At 44.2% G+C, this 18,678-nt stretch overlaps 1 protein-coding gene across 1 annotated transcript; it reads right to left on the bottom strand.

Annotated features, from left to right (window-relative positions):
- Positions 1-679: 679 nt before the first annotated feature.
- Positions 680-2,861, bottom strand: LOC140492376 (cytoplasmic 60S subunit biogenesis factor ZNF622-like). The gene is made up of 3 exons (XM_072591295.1): positions 2,218-2,861; positions 1,079-1,318; positions 680-904 (listed from the first exon to the last, which is right to left on the bottom strand). The coding sequence occupies exons 1-3, from the start codon at positions 2,825-2,827 to the stop codon at positions 738-740; spliced, it is 1,017 nt and encodes a 338-aa protein (XP_072447396.1). The 5' UTR covers positions 2,828-2,861; the 3' UTR covers positions 680-737.
- Between the last annotated feature and the right edge of the window lie 15,817 nt (positions 2,862-18,678).

Genomic DNA, 18,678 nt, shown 5'->3' with positions numbered 1-18,678 from the left:
TTTGGCAAAACGCGATCAGAGTTTTTAAAGGAGTACTTGAAACCTAGAGTTATGACTGCCCTACAGATGGTTGCTGAATAGTCAGGGGTGCCTTTTACAGAGTTAGCGGTCAAAGTAATTATAGCTATCCTCCAAGTTTGTCCCCCTTGTTCAGAAGGCCACAGATGGGGTAATCATAGTGAGGAAAAATGGATGATAGTCAAGGATTGGTTGGGGATGAGATCGTCAAATCAGATGAGAAAGCATGCCTATCGTAAGGTCAGTACAGAGCTTCCCAAAATGGGGGCCATGATCCTAAATGCTAAAAACTGAAATTCTGATGTCCCAAGTTTTGAGTAGCAGTGGCCATCATGGAGATCCACTCAAGTTGTAACAGCTGTGCTCTCACTAACAGGCCCAAACTTCCCAGCATCTCTTACAATACCTAGAAGTCACAACAATTTTCATGTCTTGCTATGTGGTCACAATAGTAAAAGTTTGGAAAGCACTGGGCTAGACAGTTTTGTGTTTGGGAGTGTGTATCTAAGCAAACTAGTTTTAATCCATAGACAAATGCTGAAGTAAGTGGCGTTGAGCGAAGCATTGAAAAATGTGGATGATGAGAGGTAAAAGGCAATTTGACCAACATTAGGTGAAAGTGTCAAATGCTAAACACTTTCAAAATAGTACCCATATTTCTAACAAATGTCGGATCACTTCCCTTCAAAAGACATGCAAATTATGAAAAACACAATTTGTTACCTAAAGTCATAGAAGTCTGCAAATTCAAGAGCAGCATCTCCATCTGTGAAGAGCTTACAATGGCTGCTGTCAACCATATGAGCTTGGACAGCTTCAGTCGAGTAAAAGGACCGCCCTTTCTCATTGCACCACAGGCAAACGTTTCCCAGACCAACCTTTTCTCCTGCAAAAGTAAAATTGCAAACATCACAAGCAGCTAATTTTAATTGTCACACTTAGATCAGACAATTTTCCGAAGAGACGCGATTTAATCTTACTCTTTATGCCTTATTAAAAATTAGGTAGATTAATTTGCCATTAAGAAGATTGTTAAAATGTACATTTCATTCTTACTTACTCATGTACTTCATCAAACCCTTTAGCTCCACTAAATATTCAATGTCAGGAATGAAAAATCCGTGCATCTTTGTCATATGATTAATATTTTTAAATAGAGATCGAGAGTGATGTGGACAAAATAAGCAGTCTGTTATTTGAATACTGCCAGGTGGAAAGTCTTCAGTCAGCTTATCAGCTCGACTCTCGTTTTTAAAATGTTCCTCCTCATCACAGACAGAATCCACATCCTCCCATTCACCTAGCAGAAGAAGTGCAAAGTTGAAACCAAAGACATTTTTATACTCAATATATATAAAACAGTATTCTATTTTATATAAATCTCAGTACAAATGTTTAAGTGTGAATATATTCAGAGCTGGCAACCTTTTCTCTGTCAAACAAATGCAGATCAATTTAACAAAGTCCAGGAGTATGACCAGGAGTACAGTGCAAACCTCCTGCAACCTCTTCCATCAGTCAGAAGCCAGAACACACACCAGCAGGTTCAGGAACAGCTTCTTCCTGGACGTCATTAGACTGATGAATGGAGTCTCTAACTTCAAATAATGCTAGCCTTGCTAACGTTGCTCTTGCCTAGTGCTCACCCTGTGCAATGCAACCGGCAAGCCTCTGTCTAAACCTTTCTGATCTGTACATCCTTGCTTACTATGATCTGCCTGTACTACTCATAAACAAAGCTTTTCACTGTACTTCAGCACACATGACAATAAATCAATGAAATTAAAATTAACATACCCAGAAGTGAATTGATTTATTGCTGATAACACCTTTGTTAGAGGAAATACAAGTTGCAACTCTTATAAAAGAAATTTTAGACAATTGAGGCTGCAGAAGTATCAGATGTTCACAAATATTACCTTTTGTCAGTAAGGCATTACTACAGCATTACCAAAACGTGTTTAATGCACAAACTAATTAGGGTCTGAAGTAGTCTGAGCGTACAGTCATTACATGCTGCTTGTTAAGACGCACTCTCCACTCTATTGAAATAAGCACTTGTGATTTGCCAAATGAGTTTCCTTGTGCTTTGGAGTTAGAATATGTCTTAAAAAGTGAAAGGAGAAAACTTTAGTGCAGTGGACATATTCTCTTGTTAAAACTGAACCAGAAACAAGATGCTGATTTGCCATTACTTACCGTCATCTTCATCCTCCATCGTCACTTCCTCCTCAAATGACTCGAGCTGGTCCAATTTTGCAGCTTGCTGTTCGAACCAGAGTAACCGAGGTGGTTTGTCAGGCTTCTTGTTTTGTTGGCTACTAACCGTGACTTGTGACTCAGCGTCTCCAGTTACTGGGACAACAGTCCTTTTCCTCGTGGAGGGAGCCAGCTGAGCTTTTACTGCCTGCTGAATGGCTATATTCACGGTATCTTTGTCCATTCCATCCTCGCTTATCCCTACCTCCAAATTTTTCACATTCAGCCTTTCCAGCTGTTTACTTGCAATGCTCGTGAACTTCTTTTCTGTATCCTGGTGTTTCTTGGATTTTAAATGATTTTCGTAGGCATTGAAGGTGGCGAATCTTTTACCACAAGATGTGCAGTCTGTGGCAGTCCCCTTTTTCTTCTCTTCTACAGCTGATCTCAAGGCCAATACACGTTCTTGGAAGTTTTCAGCTGTCACCGGAGGCATTTCTGCGACTTTACGCTTCAGGTTATATCTGTGCCAATCTGTTTTGTAGTGTGACCTCTGAATCTCAGCATCACCAAAAGCCACATGACACGTGATGCAGGTGTAGGAAGACATTGCTTAAAACAAAAATAAAATATAGAACACAGAAAAATAAATCAGGTCCACAAAGAACAAACATTATTGTCACTGTCCATTAAAAATCAAATCCAGAGTCCAATCGCTATATCTTTGCTGTTAGCAAGATCTGCTTCACCTCAACAATTAAGGAGAGTCAAGGGGCAGAGTTGAGTATGGTGGCCATTACAAAGGAGAAAGTACTTGAAAAACTAAAAGGTCTAAAAATTAATTCATTTTTTGCCCCGGGTGTGCTACATCCTAGAGTTCTGAGGGAGGTAGCTGAGGAAATAGTGGAGGTGTTGGTTGTGATCTTCCAAACATCACTGGAGTCAGTGAAAGTTCCAGATGATTGGAAAATTGCTGTTGGAACCCCTTTGTTCAAGAAAGGATCAAGACAAAAGATGGAAAATTATAGGTCGATTAACCTAATCTCGGTTGCAGGTAAAATTCTAGAATCCATCGTTAAGGATGAGATTTCTAAATTCTTGGAAGTGCAGGGTCGGATTAGAACAAGTAAGCATGGATTTAGTAAGGGGAGGTCATGCCTGACAAACCTGTTAGAAATTTTTGAAGAGGTAACAAGTAGGTTAGACCAGGGAAAGCAAGTGGATGTTGTCTATATAGACTTCCAAATGGCCTTTGATAAGGTGCCTCATGGAGGCTGCTGAGTAAGGTGAGGGCCCATGGTGTTCAAGGTGAGCTATGTGAATGGATTGGGGGTTTGCTGTCTGACAGAAGGCAGAGAGTTGGGATAAAAGGTTCTTTTTCAGAATGGCAACTGGCGACAGGTGGGTCCAGTGTTGGGGCCGCGGCTGTTCACTTTATATATTAATGATCTGGATGAAGGGACTGGGGGAATTCTGGTGAAGTTCTCCAACGATATGAAGTTAGGTGGACAGGCAGGTAGCTGAGGAGGTGGGGAGGCTGCAGAAAGATTTAGACAGTTTAGGAGAGTGGTCCAGGAAATAGCTGATGAAATTCAATGTGAGCAAGTGCGAGGTCTTGCACTTTGGAAAAAAGAATACAGACATGGACTATTTTATGAACAGTGAGAAAACTCATGAAGCCAAAGTACAAATGGATCTGGGAGTGCAAATACAGGATTCCCTAAAGGTTGACTTGCAGGTTGAGTCATGGTCATTTATCTCAAGAGGGTTGGAATGTAATAGCAGTGATGTGCTACTGAGACTTTATAAAGCTCTGGTTAGGCCCCATTTAGAATACTGTGTCTAGTTTTGGGCCCCACACCTCAGGAAGGACATACTGGCAATGGAGCGTGTCCAGCAGAGATTCACACGGATGATCCCTGGAATGGTAGGTTGAACATATGATGAACAGCTGAGGATCCTGGGATTGTATCCGTTAGAATTTTGAAGTTTGAGGGAAGATTTAATAGAAACTGACAAGATATTGCATGGCTTAGAAAGGGTGGATGTTGGGAACATGCTTCCGTCAGACTGCGGCACTGGTACTCATGGGCACAGGCTTAGATATAGAGGGGGTCAATTTAGAAAGGAAATGAGGAGACATTTCTATAGCCAGAGAATGGTGGGCCTGTGCAATTCATTGTCACAGAGTGCAGTGGAGCCGGGACGTTAAAAGGCTTCAAGGCAGGGATTGATAAATTCTTAATCTCACAAGGAATTAAGGGATATGGGGAGAGTGAGGGTAAGTGGCGTTGAAACGCCCATCAGCCATGATTGAATTATGGAGTGGACTCGATGGACCGAATGGCCTTACTTCCACTCCTATTTCTTATGGTCTTATGGTGTTAACATTGCTGGCTATATTTATAGCTGGCTAGATCTCACACACTTGAATTCCCTCCTGAATCTAGGTGAAAGTGAAGACTGCAGATGCTGGAGATCAGAGTCAAGATTAGAATGGTGCTGGAAAACGTTGGCAGGTCAGGCAGCATCTGAGGCACAGGAAAATTGAGTTTCGGGCAAAAGCCCTTCATCAGGAATGAGGCTGGGAGCCTCCGGGGTGGAGGGATAAATGGTGGGGATTTGAGGGTTGGGGCTGGGGAGAAGGTAGCTAAGAGTGCGATAGGTGCGTGTAGATGGAGATGAAGGTGATAGGTCAGAGAGGAGGGTGGAGTGGATAGGTGGGAGGGAAGATTAGCAGGTAGGACAGGTCATGAGGCTGGTGCTGAGCTGGCAGGTTGGAACTGGGGTAAGGTGTGGGGAGGGGAAATAAGGAAAGTGGTGAAGTCCACATTGATACCCTAAGATTGAAGTGTTCCGAGGCGGAATATGAGGCATTCTTCCTCCAGGCGTCAGGTGGTGAGGGAATGGCGGTGGAGGAGGCACAGGACCTGCATGTCCTTGGCAGAGTGGGAGGGAGAGTTGAAATTGTTGTCCACGGGGCAGTGGGGTTGATTGGTGCGGGTGTCCTGGAGATGTTCCATAAAGCGCTCTGTGAGAAGGCGCCCAGTCTCCCCAACGTAAAGGAGACCGCATCGGGAGTAATGGATACAATAAATGACATTTGTGGATGTGCAGGTCAAACTTTGATGGATGTGGAAGGCTTCTTTGAGGCCTTGGATGGAGGTGAGGGGGGGAGATGTGGGCACAATTCCTGCGGTGGCAGGGGAAGGTGCCAGGATGGGAGGGTGGGTTGTAGGGGGGCGTGGACCTGACCAGGTAGTCACGGAGGGAACAGTCTTTGCAGAAAGTGGATAGGGGTGGGGAGGGAAATATATCCCTGGTGCTGGGGTCCATTTGTAGGTGGCGGAAATATCGGCTGATGATATGGTTTATGTGGAGATTGGTGGAGTGGAAGGTGAGGACCATGGGCGGGTTCTGTCATTGTTGCAATTTGAGGGGTGGGGTTTGAGGGCAGAGGTGCGGGACATGGAAGAGATGCATTGGTGAGCACCTTCAACCACGTGGGAGGGGAAATTATGGTCTTTAAAGAAGGAGGCCATCTGGTGTGTTCTGTGGTGGAGCTGGTCCTCCTGGGAGCAGATACGGTGGAAGCGGAGGAATTGGGAATACGGGACAGCATTTTTGCAAGAGGTAGGGTGGGAAGAGGTGTAATCCAGGTAGCTGTGGGAGTCGGTGGGATCGTAAAAAATGTCAGTGTTGAGTTGATCATCATTGATGGAGATGGAGAGGTCCAGGAAGGGGATGGAGGTGTCAGAAATGGTCCAGATGAATTTAAGGTCAGGGTGGAATGTGTTGTTGAGGTTGAACTGCTCAACCTCCTTGCGGGAGCACGAGGTGGCACCAATGCAGTTATCAATGTAGCGGAGGAAGAGGTGGGGAGTGGTGCCGGTGTAACTACGGAAGATGGACTGCTCCACTTAGCCAACAAAGAGACAGGCATAGCTGGGCCCCATGCGGGTGCCCATGGCTACCCCTTTCAGCTTGAGGAAGTGGGAGGATTCGAAGGAGAAATTGTTAAGGGTGAGAATCAGTTCAACCAAACGAATGAGAGTGTCAGTGGAAGGGGACGTCGGGAGAGGAAGAAAGAGAGGGCTTGGAGGCCCTGGTCATGGCAGGTGGAGGTGTAGAGGGATTAAATGTCCACTGGCTCTATCTCCACTTTTAAGATGCTCCTTAAAACTAAATCTCTTCAGCCAAACCTTTGGAAACCTGTTCTAGTATAGGGTTTCAAACATGTCTGGTGACATTTTTGGAAATTTTAACAGCTTTGACTCTTCTATACCTTAATTTTTTAAAAAAAAAAGTTATATTTCTTAACTCAAATATTTTTGGCTCAAGTGAGCCTCCTGGCAAGTCCTTTAAACAAGCAATTTTCAAAAATCCCTTGTTGGGTTTCATTTTTTTTGTGTTAACCATTTGCAAAAGCATTCATATTTTTGGATTAATTTTTCAAATTGTCAGTTGAAAAGAAATGTCTGCAGGGGAGACAAGGAAAACAATTAAGGTTTTTATATAGCCAACATAAAAATGATTATGAAGATCTTTAAAAATAATAAATGATTTTGAATCCAAAATAGGAAGATACTGCCTTGGCATACCAACAGCTATGTGTGGAACTTCCAACAGCTTCATAACCATGCAGTTTAAAGAAAATATTGGTTATAGGGACAAGGCAGGAAAGTAGAGTTGAGCATTATCAAATCAGCAACAATTTCATTGAATTGAAGACTGTCGTGATGGGCTAAATAGCCTTTGTGTTAGTATGTCAAATGATCTGTACAGACACTCATTTTCAAAAAAAAAATTAGATTTGGCACTGTGATTTGAATTTTTGCGTTGGAAATTAAACAGTAGCTTGCTTTGAGAACAGAGAACGAAGACAGGTGTTTGCTGCTGAGAATAGACCTGAACAATAATGCAACTTAAATAATGTTCTAAAGATACTGTAGATGAACTGGCACCAAGCTATTGTTTATACTCAGGGCTGGCAGATGGATTTGGTCGGAAGAATAGAGGCATGGACTATTTTCTAACTGGGGAGAAAATTCAGAAGTCAAAGTGCAAAGAGACTTGGGAGTTCTAATCCAGGATTCCTTCAAGGCAACCTTGCAGGTTAAGTCAGTAGTTAGGAAAGCAAATGCAATTATGGCATTCATATTGAGAGGAGGGATGTTCTTCTGAGATTCTATTAGACTCTGGTCTGGCCACATTTGGAGCATTGTGTGGAGTTTGGTGCCCCACATCTCAGGAAGGATGTATTGGCCCTGGAGTGTGTTCAGGGGGCATCCATGAGAATGGTTCCAGGAATGAACAGCTCAACATGTGAGGAAGTTTTGAGGTCTCTGGGTCTATACTCAATGGAGTTTAGAACGATGACGGGAGATCTAACTGAAACTTCCAGAATACGGAATGGTTTGGACAGACTGGATGTTGGGAAGATGTTTCTACTGGTTGGAGAGACAGGACAATAGGTCATAGCTTTGGAGCAAAGGGAAGAGCTTTTAGAATGGAGGTAAGGAGAAACTTCTTCAACCAGAGAGTGGGGAATCTATGGAATTCACTGGTACACAAGGCTGTGGAGACCACGTCATTGAGTATATTTAACGCTAAGATAGATAAGTTTTTGAGTATAAAGGGGATCAAGGGTTCCAGGGAGAAATGGGAGAATGGGGTTGAGAAACGTATTAAACATGATTGAGTGGCAGAGCAGACTCAATGGGCTGAATGGTCTAATTTCTGCTCCTATGTCTCATGGTCTTATGAATACATGAATAAAGGGAGGATTGGTGTTGGCCAGCTAATCAGACAGAACAGTAACTACAAAAAGAAAAGAATAGTTCCGGATTGGATTTTAGCTGGAAGCAGAGGATTTTGGGAAGCTTTCAGTGGCTTAGTTTTACTGTGTCTAGTTTTCTATCAAGTCATCAAATTGTTGAATATTCTGATAAAAGAACAGCAAGAAATAAGTTATTCCCACGCATCTGCTGAAACTGTTTGCATTAATTGATGACTTCAAATTTCAAGCAAGATAAACAGTTCTAAAAGGAAGTGAACAATCCATTGCCCAAGGATTTCATGAAAGTCAGGCACTTATCAGCAGATTCATAATTTTCCAGTTCAATAAACAGTTGCTTTATTTTCTTTTCATTTTATCCCTCAACTGTGCCTGGGCGCATGAATGTGAGTCATTTCGCATTTTTGTTTTGTTAAAGTTACTTTATTTAACAAAAACTAACAATGAGTCAAACTTGGCAAAGATCTGTTAATCTTAATGTCTGGTTAGGGCAATATTTCAGTATATTGCAATTTCAGTGATAGTGAGGCTGATTTGGTTCAGCTCGGAGAACGTGGGGACTGCAGATGCTGGAGATCAGATTCGAGAGTGTGGTGCTGGAAAAGCACAGTGGGCCAGGCGGTATCCGAGGAGCAGGAGAGTCAAGGTTTCAGGCAAAAGCCCTTCAGCTGCCTATCCATATATCCACCCCAACCCAACACCGGCCATTCCACATCATATCCCTATATCATAACAGGTCCTAATAACCACCAAATGGGAGCTTTGGTAGGAGAGGTCCCTTACACCACAATAGCGATAATGGCGTTAATGTTGTAAATATTGTTTCACCAACCAGATGATGGACAGATGGGGATAACAAAAATATCTCTGCTAGGTTGGGGGAATGGCAGGATATAACAATACAAAGAACTGCACCACTTTTTTCACGTTTAATAAGAAACAAAGTCCATAAACCCTTGAGATGACTGGGCTAAATGAGTCCGCATCTGTGACAAATCAAATTGGCTTGGACCTTCCAAAAGGAAGGCTGCCGTTGCATTCGTTCATTCGGACCTTGCAGATGTCCTTTTGCAGCAGACTGCGATGGAACTGCCAAACAAATTGAAGCTTCCACGACAACCCAAAGCTCTCTGAAAAATTCCCCGATTTGGAGTTAGAAACGGAGAATTCTGACTCACCCATCTGAACGATTTGCTCTGGTTAGAGGCACAGCTTCTGCCGACACCACCCAGAAGGTCACTATTGCCCCCGTGTTTGCCACCGAATGTGTCACCTCTGCCCCCCGCTGATGTCACTCACCCCTAGCCCCGCCGACCACGCTCCCCCCATGTCACCCGCTTCCGAATGCATTGTGGGCCGAAGGGCCTGTTTTTCCTTCCTGGTCTATGTCGGATGATCTAATCCATCTGGTCTGCTCCACCATTCAAGAAGAACATGGCTCAGTGATGAAAGAAAGTTGCCAACAATGTGGGGATAAACACATGCCAAATAATGGGACATTGCAAAGCAATGGGAATTTTCCCTTTTTTTCTCTTCTTTTCTTTCCTCCCACGCTACCGCCAAACAGCTTATTTTTCCCCTGCACCCATGTCGTGTGTGTGTGTGCAGGTGTAGGACACAATGGAGAGCAACGAGCGCAGAAATCTTTATTCGTTTTCTATCAGCAAGAAGAAAAGAAAAAAGCCGAATGGCCAGTCACAGGGAGGGCCTTTCTCAACAAAGGGCAATGCTATGCGATCAAAAAAAAATTGAGAGGGAGGGCAGGGATTAAATCAAAATAGAATTGGAGGGGGAAACAAAGCACTCCATACCCTGCAGTGCCTACCTCTCCCTGAAAACCCAGAGGATATTCATAGACATTGCGTGCTCCCTCTCCAGGGACACCAGAACCCAAATTTAACCGTGGAAGTGGGGCAGACAATTGACCATAGTGACACCTCCATGGCCCCCTGTTTATGGCCTACCTGACCAGGCCAGGAACACCAGCAGTGGCTCTTCATTGAGCACGGATCTCAACAAGAGCTCATTCCCCCATGGAGAGCTCATTTGAGCCTTATGCCGACAAGTGGGCTGTGTAGAAGGGTTGGTGTTGCTGGGGAAGTATGTGACAAACTCAGAGCTATGGAGAGCTAATACCTGTCCTTGGCAATAACAATTAACGTAAACAGTGACCACCCAGCCCAGGGATGTAACATCAATTAGTATTTCAGATTGGATCGGATTGTGAACTATTTCCAAAATATAAATAATGAGCAGAGCATGACACAAAAGCACAAGATATTGTTATGAAATGTGAATTCTCATCATCGACATAGTTTGACCATCCATGAAAGGGAATAATTCACTCCAGTTCTCAACTCCTCTCTAAACCTCCTCTGGGTTACAGTGTAAATAAAAGTATTTGTGCAGCAGCTCAAAAGCTGGAGCATGATGCCAATTTCTCGAACGAACGCTGGTACAGAAACAGAATATTCCAAGTAATCTAGTCGTCTCAATATAGAACAAACCATGAACACCACCCACAGCAGAACAAAGTTCCCCGAGATCACAAACAGCAGGACCATGGATTTCCTTCGACTTCCCATCTCTGGGTCACTTTGACTCTCACTGTTACTCCGATACTGAAGTCTCTTGCGTGCTCTGCTGGCCATTAATATGTGCCTGACCGTCATTGCATTGAGGAGAAGAATTAGAATAAATGGAATGAATGGCGTTAGTATGTAATGGATTAATTCAACGATGGCCCAGACCAGTGAATGGGATACTCTGAGAGCCACACGGCAAAACCAAGAACTGTTTGAAAGCCAATATTCACGTGTGTACAGAAAATACCAGAAAATGTTTTTCACAAAGCACAACCCTGTCACTGTTCCCAAGACCACAGTTGCCGTCTTTTCAGTGCAATATTTAGATTTCAGCTTCTGGCAAGAAATGGCCACAAATCGATCAAAGGTGAAAGTTACAGTGAACCAGACAGAACTGTCTGTGGCTGCATAAAGCAGGACGGCATGGATATTGCACAAGGGAATTATTCGGAAAATGCTGAATCCTTCCCAATAAACAATAGGTATCTGACGCAATATCAGATCAATGATAATGACCAATAGATCTGCGGTTGCCATGGCCACCAGGTAATGGGTTACACATTTAGACAGACCACAATTTCCCCGAGTAAGGATCAAGATGGTTATCACATTAACTGCAAAGAAGAGAGAAGTGCAGAAATTATTCAGCAGGCATAGACAAACGGCAGATGCTTAAAAGTTTCCAGTCTAATACCAGTGTAAGCTACATAATAGGGACATTTTTATTCTTTCATAGAATATAACACTCCCAGAGTAGCATGGTGGCTCAGTGGTCAGCACTGCTGCCTCACAGCGCCAGGGACCTGGGTTTGATTCCAGCCTTGGGCAACTGTCTGTGTGGAGTTTACACATTCCTCCCGTGTCTGCATGGGTTTGCTTTGGGTGGTGTGGTTTCCTCCCACAGGGCAAGGGTGTGCAGGTTAGGGTGGATTGACCATGGGAAATGCTGGGTAAAGGCGATATGGTAGGGTGTGTGTCTGGGCGGCATGCTCTTGAGAGGGTTGGCATGTACTCAATGGGCCGAATGGCCTGCTTTCACACTGTCGGGGTTTCGTTCTATTCTATGCAGTGGTAAGGGCAGTATTTTGTACAACACCCTAAACTCTACTGAGGAATGTGGTGGTGAGAAACCTACTGTGAACTGCAGCAGTCATTCTTCATGAAGAGTTCTGGTTCCAGACAGTGAAAGGACAATTATACAGCTCCAAGGAAGGATATGGAGAGCAACTTGCAAATGGCAGTGCTTTCCATGTTTTGACTGCCCTTTACTAATCTGTTCCTGAAAGTCCACAGGTCTAGAAGGCACAGTTGAACGAGTATTGATGAGTTTCCACACTGCAGGTTCCACACTGGTACACTCTATTGCCCCTGTGCCTCAGCGGTGAAAGATATGTGTATTTAAGTTGATAAATGGGGACCAATCACCATTCACTTTCTACTGAATTGAGTTAAACCACTTTAGTGTTGTTGGAGGCATACCCATCTCAGCAGGTACTGATTTGTGCCTTGTAGATGGTGGGCAGGCTTCAGGGAGTCAGGAGGTGAGCTATTCACCACAGAATTCCCACTCCATAATCTGGTCCTGAACTACTTTATATCATTAACATCAACTTTTTTTTCACATGTAACTCCCACGATGTTGACAGCAGAGGATTGGGTGAAGATAATGTTGTCAAATGTCAAGGGGAGATGTTCATATCCCTTCCTGTTGGAGACAGGCACTGCCTGGACCTTGCATGTAGCATGAATGTTACTCCTGTGGAACATGGAAAACTATGGGTCCACTGGCTAATTGTTCCTCTCATGTTTGACATTGCTAATTTTACTCATGAATGGCACCGTGTTACTTTGGAAAGAAATTTATAGAAACATGAGTATAGCTGTGTGTCCTTCAGCCCTCTGAGCCTGCTCTGCCTTCAATATGATCCTGAATGTTCATTTACCTCAGTCCCCTATTCTCGCTTTTGACCTGTGCCCTTTGACTTAATTCAACGTGTTTCCATCAGACAATCTTAGCTCCTTCCAAGGGTACTTGTGTGTCAGACTGACTCCTGAAATATTGGGCTGGATATTAAACAGCACTGCCTCGTGTGGCATTGGTGTGGGGATGTGTTTGGGATGAGGGTGTACGTCATATAATTTGAGGGGTGAGGTCACCATCTTCACCTGCGTTTCCTCCCCCACCCCCAAACCCCCAAGTTCAAACTTAACACTGTGTAACTCCGCAAGTAAGTGTCACTGAAGTTGTTCAAAGCTCAACCGACCCCAATATTAACCTGTTCAGCTCCTCTTTGTATTGACGTGGGCGAGAGAATGGGAGTGGGCAATTGTCTATTTATAACATTGACAATGGAATGACTATTTTCTCCCTTTTCCCATTGGGGAGCATCCCCATGTAGACAGTAACTACCTTCCTTCTGACCCACGTGGACCTTGAGCCTTAGCCCTTCTCCATCCCTCCCCAAGGCAGGAAGTCCTCCCTGTTCAAATCATTGGACTTTCCTTTGTCTGTTCTCCATTGAAAAGGTGGGGCAAGTGGGGAGTGAAGTCCCACTGAGCCCAGTTCCAGCTCTTTCTGACTACAAAGGAGATATGCCCTATATCTGTCTGCTTAAGTTTGACATTTCTTGTGGGTAAGAGTAAGTGGGGTCACAGTTAGAGGTGTGGAGCAAGCTTTTCACCCCTTCTCACTCCCCCACCAATAGATAGATAGATAGATAGATAGATAGATAGACAGATGGATAGATAGATAGATAGATAGATAGATAGATAGATAGATAGATAGATAGATAGAAAGAAAGAAAGAAAGAAAGAAAGAAAGAACGAAAGAAAGAAGTGATATAGTAAGGGAGATAGATTGAAATGTTTTCCAAGTGTGATCACTGGTGTGTTATAGGAGCAGAATGATCGAAATACTTACACACACAACCGAAACTGTCACATCTGTCAATCCCAAATGAAGCCCCAGCACTGGGTAAAAACATACCTGGCACACCGACTGCAGCCAAGATGGGAAAGTAAATCTTTTGTATCTCATAAAGAGCCCACAGAATCCGGAGCTTGATCAGAAAACTGAGCGACATCGCTTTGGAGAAGAGGAAATGCTGTAGCGTTTAATCCTGGTGAACAGAGACATTCTCTTCGGGACCTTGAGAAGGTTTGCCGTTGTTATAGGAGTGATAACTCAGCCGGTCAGAAAATCGGGTCCCTCGGTGCTTGTGTTTACCTGCAGTCAGTGAACAAACAAGTGAAGTCAACAGCTTTCAATCCAAGGGTGCAAGCTAGAACAGTGGAATTACTGATAAGTAAAAAAAAATCTGGAATTATGAGTCTAATAATCACAAAATCATTGCCAATTGTCAGAAAATCTCACCAGGTTCACTGATGACCGAAAGAGAAAGAAATCTGCCATCCTTACCTGCATCCTGAACTGCTCCTGTATCACACTCCAGATTGGAATCAGAGTTTGGCAACATGACATGGCACATGGGATTAGGACGATGTAGATGTTCAGAGCCAGCACCCTAACAGGGAATCAGAACAGAACAGAGAGAATCAGATAAAGAACTTGGTGTTGAATTTGTGCAGTTCTTCCAAATTTGTTGTGTGTGTGTTTCTGTGTGTGTGCGTATGTCTGTGCACGTGCCTGTGACTGCATGTGTCTGAGTGTGTGTGTGTATGTGTGTCTGAATGCATGTGTCTGTCTGTGTCTGTGTGCATTTGTAAAATGGGGAGAATAAGGAATGAGTTTAAATCAGCATCTCTCATCAGATTATAACTCCCGTTGAAGGTTTTGATTGTGATAGCATCGAGGGAGCTTTATTCTATATTAAACTCAATGCTTTAAGTGACCAGGGAGGGAATGATGGGGACAGTGTGGAGGGAGCTTTATTCTGTGCCTAACCCTATGCTGTCCCTTCCCTGGAAGTGTTTGATGGGAATACAGTGTTGACTGTCTGACAATGATGCACTCTTCTCAGTACTGACCTTCTAATCGTGTGACATTCTGTCAGTTTTGACCCTATTACAATGTAACATTGCCTCAGTGTTGACCGTCTGACAATGATAACTCTTCTCGGTTCTGACCCCCTGACAATGGGGCAGTCCTTCAGTTCTGAGACTCTCACCTTTCTACAATATCTCAGTACTCACCCGGAAATCATGTGGCACTTCCTCAGTTCTAACCTCTTATAAGACACTGAGTCAGTATTAAGCTGCTCATAAGAATGCACTCCCACAATTCTGACTGATTCAATGCCTATTTGTCAGAGTGTCAGCTCTGAGGGAAGGCAGCGTTCAGAGATGGTAAATGCTGGGGTAGAGGCTCATTCAAAGAGGGTCAGAATTGAAAGGATGCTAAATAATTGTAAGATCACTACTGAGCTATATCAGAGGGTCAGTACTGAGGGAGTGGTTCATTATCAGAGGGTCAGAACTGTGGGAGTACATCATTGTCAGAGGGTGAATACTGAAGCAGTGCATCATTGTGCAGCTGTCAGAATTCAGAGTGCTACTTGATTACAGGGTCAGTGGTAAGGGAGGGATATCTTGTTATTGGGTCAGCTCATTGGGATTGCCTCACTGTCAGATGGTCAATACTGTGGCAGTACAGCACCCCCTCGTTACTCAATCTCTGAAAATGCAGCATCCTCTCAGTGCTGACACCAGACAGTGTGCCACTGTCAGAGAAACAGAACTGTCGGACTGTATTATTTTCGGAGGGAAAGTGCTTCATTGTTTAAGGGTCAGCTCTGAGGCAGTACCATGCTGTCAGAGGGTCCATACTGAGGGAGTGACTCATTAGTTTAAGGGTCAGTTCTGAGGCAGTGCCTCTTTATCAGTGTTAATTTTGAGGGAGCACATGAGTCAGAGGTGTTCAACACTGAGGCCGTGTCTCATTCTCAGAGGGTCAGAATTGAGAGGATGCGAAATAATTATAAGGTCAGCCTCATTCTCTGATGCTCAATACTGTGACAGTGCCTCTGTAATAATGTCATGATTGAGGCAGTGCCACACACTGGAGAGTCAGCACTGAGGTCATGACTGAAGGAGTTCCTCATTGTCAGAGGGTGAGCATTGAGGCATTGAAGCACTGTCAGTGCACCATTACGCTGGCACTGCAGCAGTGGGAGGCAATCCCAACAAGCTGACCCAATAACAAGATAGCCCTCCCTCAGCACTGACCCTGTAATCAAGTAGCACTCGGAATTCTGACAGCTGCATAATGATGCATTGCCTCAGTATTCACCCTCTGACAATAATGCACTCTCACAGTTTGGACCCTTTGATAATGAGGCACTCCATCAGTACTGACCCTCTGATATAGCTGCAATACTTTCGTACTGAACTTACACTTGTTTATCATCCTCTCCAACGTGACTCTCGGAGAATAAGGCACCGACCCTCTGATATAGCGACAATACCTCAGTACTGACCTTACAATTATTTAGCACCCTTTCAATTCTGACCCTCTTAGAATGAGACACTGCTTCAGTATTGACCATCTCTGAGTCACGCACTCCCTCAGAACTGACACTCTGACAAGGAGGCATGGCCTCAGAACTGATCCTGTGACAATCAGGCACTGCCTCAGAACTGACCCTGTGACAACGTGGCACTGCCTCAGAACTGATCCTTCAACAATGCTGCATTTCTGTAGTACTTACCCTCTGAAAATAATATAATCCTACAGTTCTGTTCCTCTGACAGTGGCTAGTCGCAGCATTTAGAGGATGGTGCATTTCAGAGACTGAGTACTGAGGGAGTGCTGCACTGTCAGAGAGTCAGCAATGTGAGAGTGCTGTACTTTTCGAGAGTCAGTAGTGATGGTGCCGCACTGTCAGAGGGTCAATACTGAGGCAATGCCTCATTGCATGGTGATCAGAACTGAGGGTGGGTGGACAATTAGAGGGTCAGTACTGATCGTGGAGCACAGTGAGAGAGCCACTACTGTGGGAGCCCTCACGATCAGATGCTCAATACTGAGGTAGTGCCTCATGCTCAGAGAATCTGTAGTGAGACAGTACCTTACTGTAATGGGGTCAGAAGTGAAAGAAAGCTACACAATTAAAGAATCAGTACTGAGCTATTGCAGCATTGTCAGAGGATCAATTCTGACCCTGTAGCTGATACCTAGAGGCTCAGTGTTGGGGCAGTGCCCTATTGTCAGAGAGTCAGTCCTGACAGAAGATCTCATTATTAGAGGGTCAATCATTATGGAGTGACTCATTGAAGGGATGTAAAGTTGAAATTGAAATGAGGAATTAAGAGGGCTAAAAGGGATCCTTAACGAGCAGAGTTGAGGAAAACCCCAAAGCCTCTTATCCATATATAAGGAGCAAGAGGGTAACCAGGGAAAGCGTTGGCCCACTCAAGGACAAAAGAGCAAAGATATGTGTGGAATCAGAGAAAATGGGTGAGATTCTTAATGTGGACTTTGCATCGGTATTCACCGAAGAGAGGGAGACAGTGGATGTTGAGGTTAGGGATAGATCTTTAATTATTCTCGGTCAAGTTTGGCATAAGGAGTAAGAAAGTGTTGGGTATGCGAAAAGGCATTTAGGTCGATAGGTCCCCATGTCCGGATGGAATCTGTCCAAGGTTACTGAGGGAAGTGAGAGAGGAAATAATTGGAGCTTTAACAGATATCTCTGCAGCATCCTTGAACAAGGGGGAGGTCCTAGAAGACTTGAGAGTTGCTAATGATGTCCCCTTGTTTAAGAAGGGTAGCAGGGATAATCCAGGTAATTACAAACCTGTGAGACTGACGTCAGTTGTAGGGAAGCTACTGGAGAAGATACGAAGGGATAGGATATATACCCGCTTGGAAGATAATGGGCTTATCAATGATAGGCAGCATGGTTTTGTGCAGGGAAGGTCATGTCTTACAAACCTAATAGAATTCTTTGAAGAGGTGATAAAGTTGATTGATGAGGGAAGAGATTTAGATGTCATACACATGGACTTTAGTAAGGTGTTTGATAAGGTTCCCCATGCTAGGCTGATGAAGAAGGTGAATTTGTATGGGGTCCAGGGTGTTCGAGCTTGATGGACAAAGAACTGGTTGGGCAACAGGAGACAGAGAGTAGTAGTGAAGGGGAGCTTCTCAAAATGGAGACCTGTGACCACTGGTGTCCCACAGAGATCCATGCTGGGACCACTGTTGTTTGTGATATACATAAATGGTTTGGAGAACGGTGTAGGTTGCCTCATTAACAAGTTTGCAGATGACACCAAGATCGGTGGGGTAGCAGACAGTGAAGGAGACTGTCAGAGAATACAGCAGAATATCAATAGATTGGAGAGTTGGGCAGAGAAATGGCAGATGGGGTTCAATTTGGACAAATCAGAGGTGATGCATTTTGGAAGATGCAGTTCCAGAGTGAATGGAAAATTCCTGGGGAAAATAGATGTACTGAGAGATCTAGTTGTTCAGATCCATTGTCCCCTGAAGGTGGGAATGCAGGTCAATAGAGTGGTCAAGAAGGCATGCAGCATGATTTCCTTCATTGGACAGGGTATTGAGTACAAGAGTTGGCAGGTCATGTTGCAGGTCAGGCAGCATTCGAGGAGCAGGAGAATCATTGTTTCAGCCTTATGCTGACTCTGCTGCTCTTCGGATGCTGACTGGCCTCCTGTGCTTTTTCCTGCACCATCCTTTTTGACGTGTCTTCACCATCCAATTTACCCACGCTGACACCTCATGGACCTTGGAACGTGGACACCAAGCTCCTTTTGTTACTCAGTACTCCCCTCGGAACTACCATTCATTTGGCCCCTCCAGCCTGTTTGGCCATTCAAGAAGAACATGGCTATCTGAAATTCCTCATGTCCACTTTCCTGCCATTTCCCTGTAACTCTTAGTTCCCTGACAGATCATCAATCTGATGAAGATAAACTCAAAATGTTAGCCTGCCCTCTCTCCATGGATTCTGCCTGACCCGCTGTGATTTCCTGCATTTTTGTTTTCAGTCCAGCATCTGCAGTAATTAGCTCTGATAAGGATCTATCTCTCTCAGTCTTAAATATACGGACTCTGCTCCCACAGCTCTCACTATGGCTGTGCCATCCTATTCTTTC

This window comes from Chiloscyllium punctatum, chromosome 21, assembly GCF_047496795.1.
Source record: "Chiloscyllium punctatum isolate Juve2018m chromosome 21, sChiPun1.3, whole genome shotgun sequence".
Classification (NCBI taxonomy): Eukaryota; Metazoa; Chordata; class Chondrichthyes; order Orectolobiformes; family Hemiscylliidae; genus Chiloscyllium; species Chiloscyllium punctatum.
The sequence above is the reverse complement of the archived record's forward strand: the minus strand, read 5'-3'. Positions and strand labels throughout refer to the sequence as shown.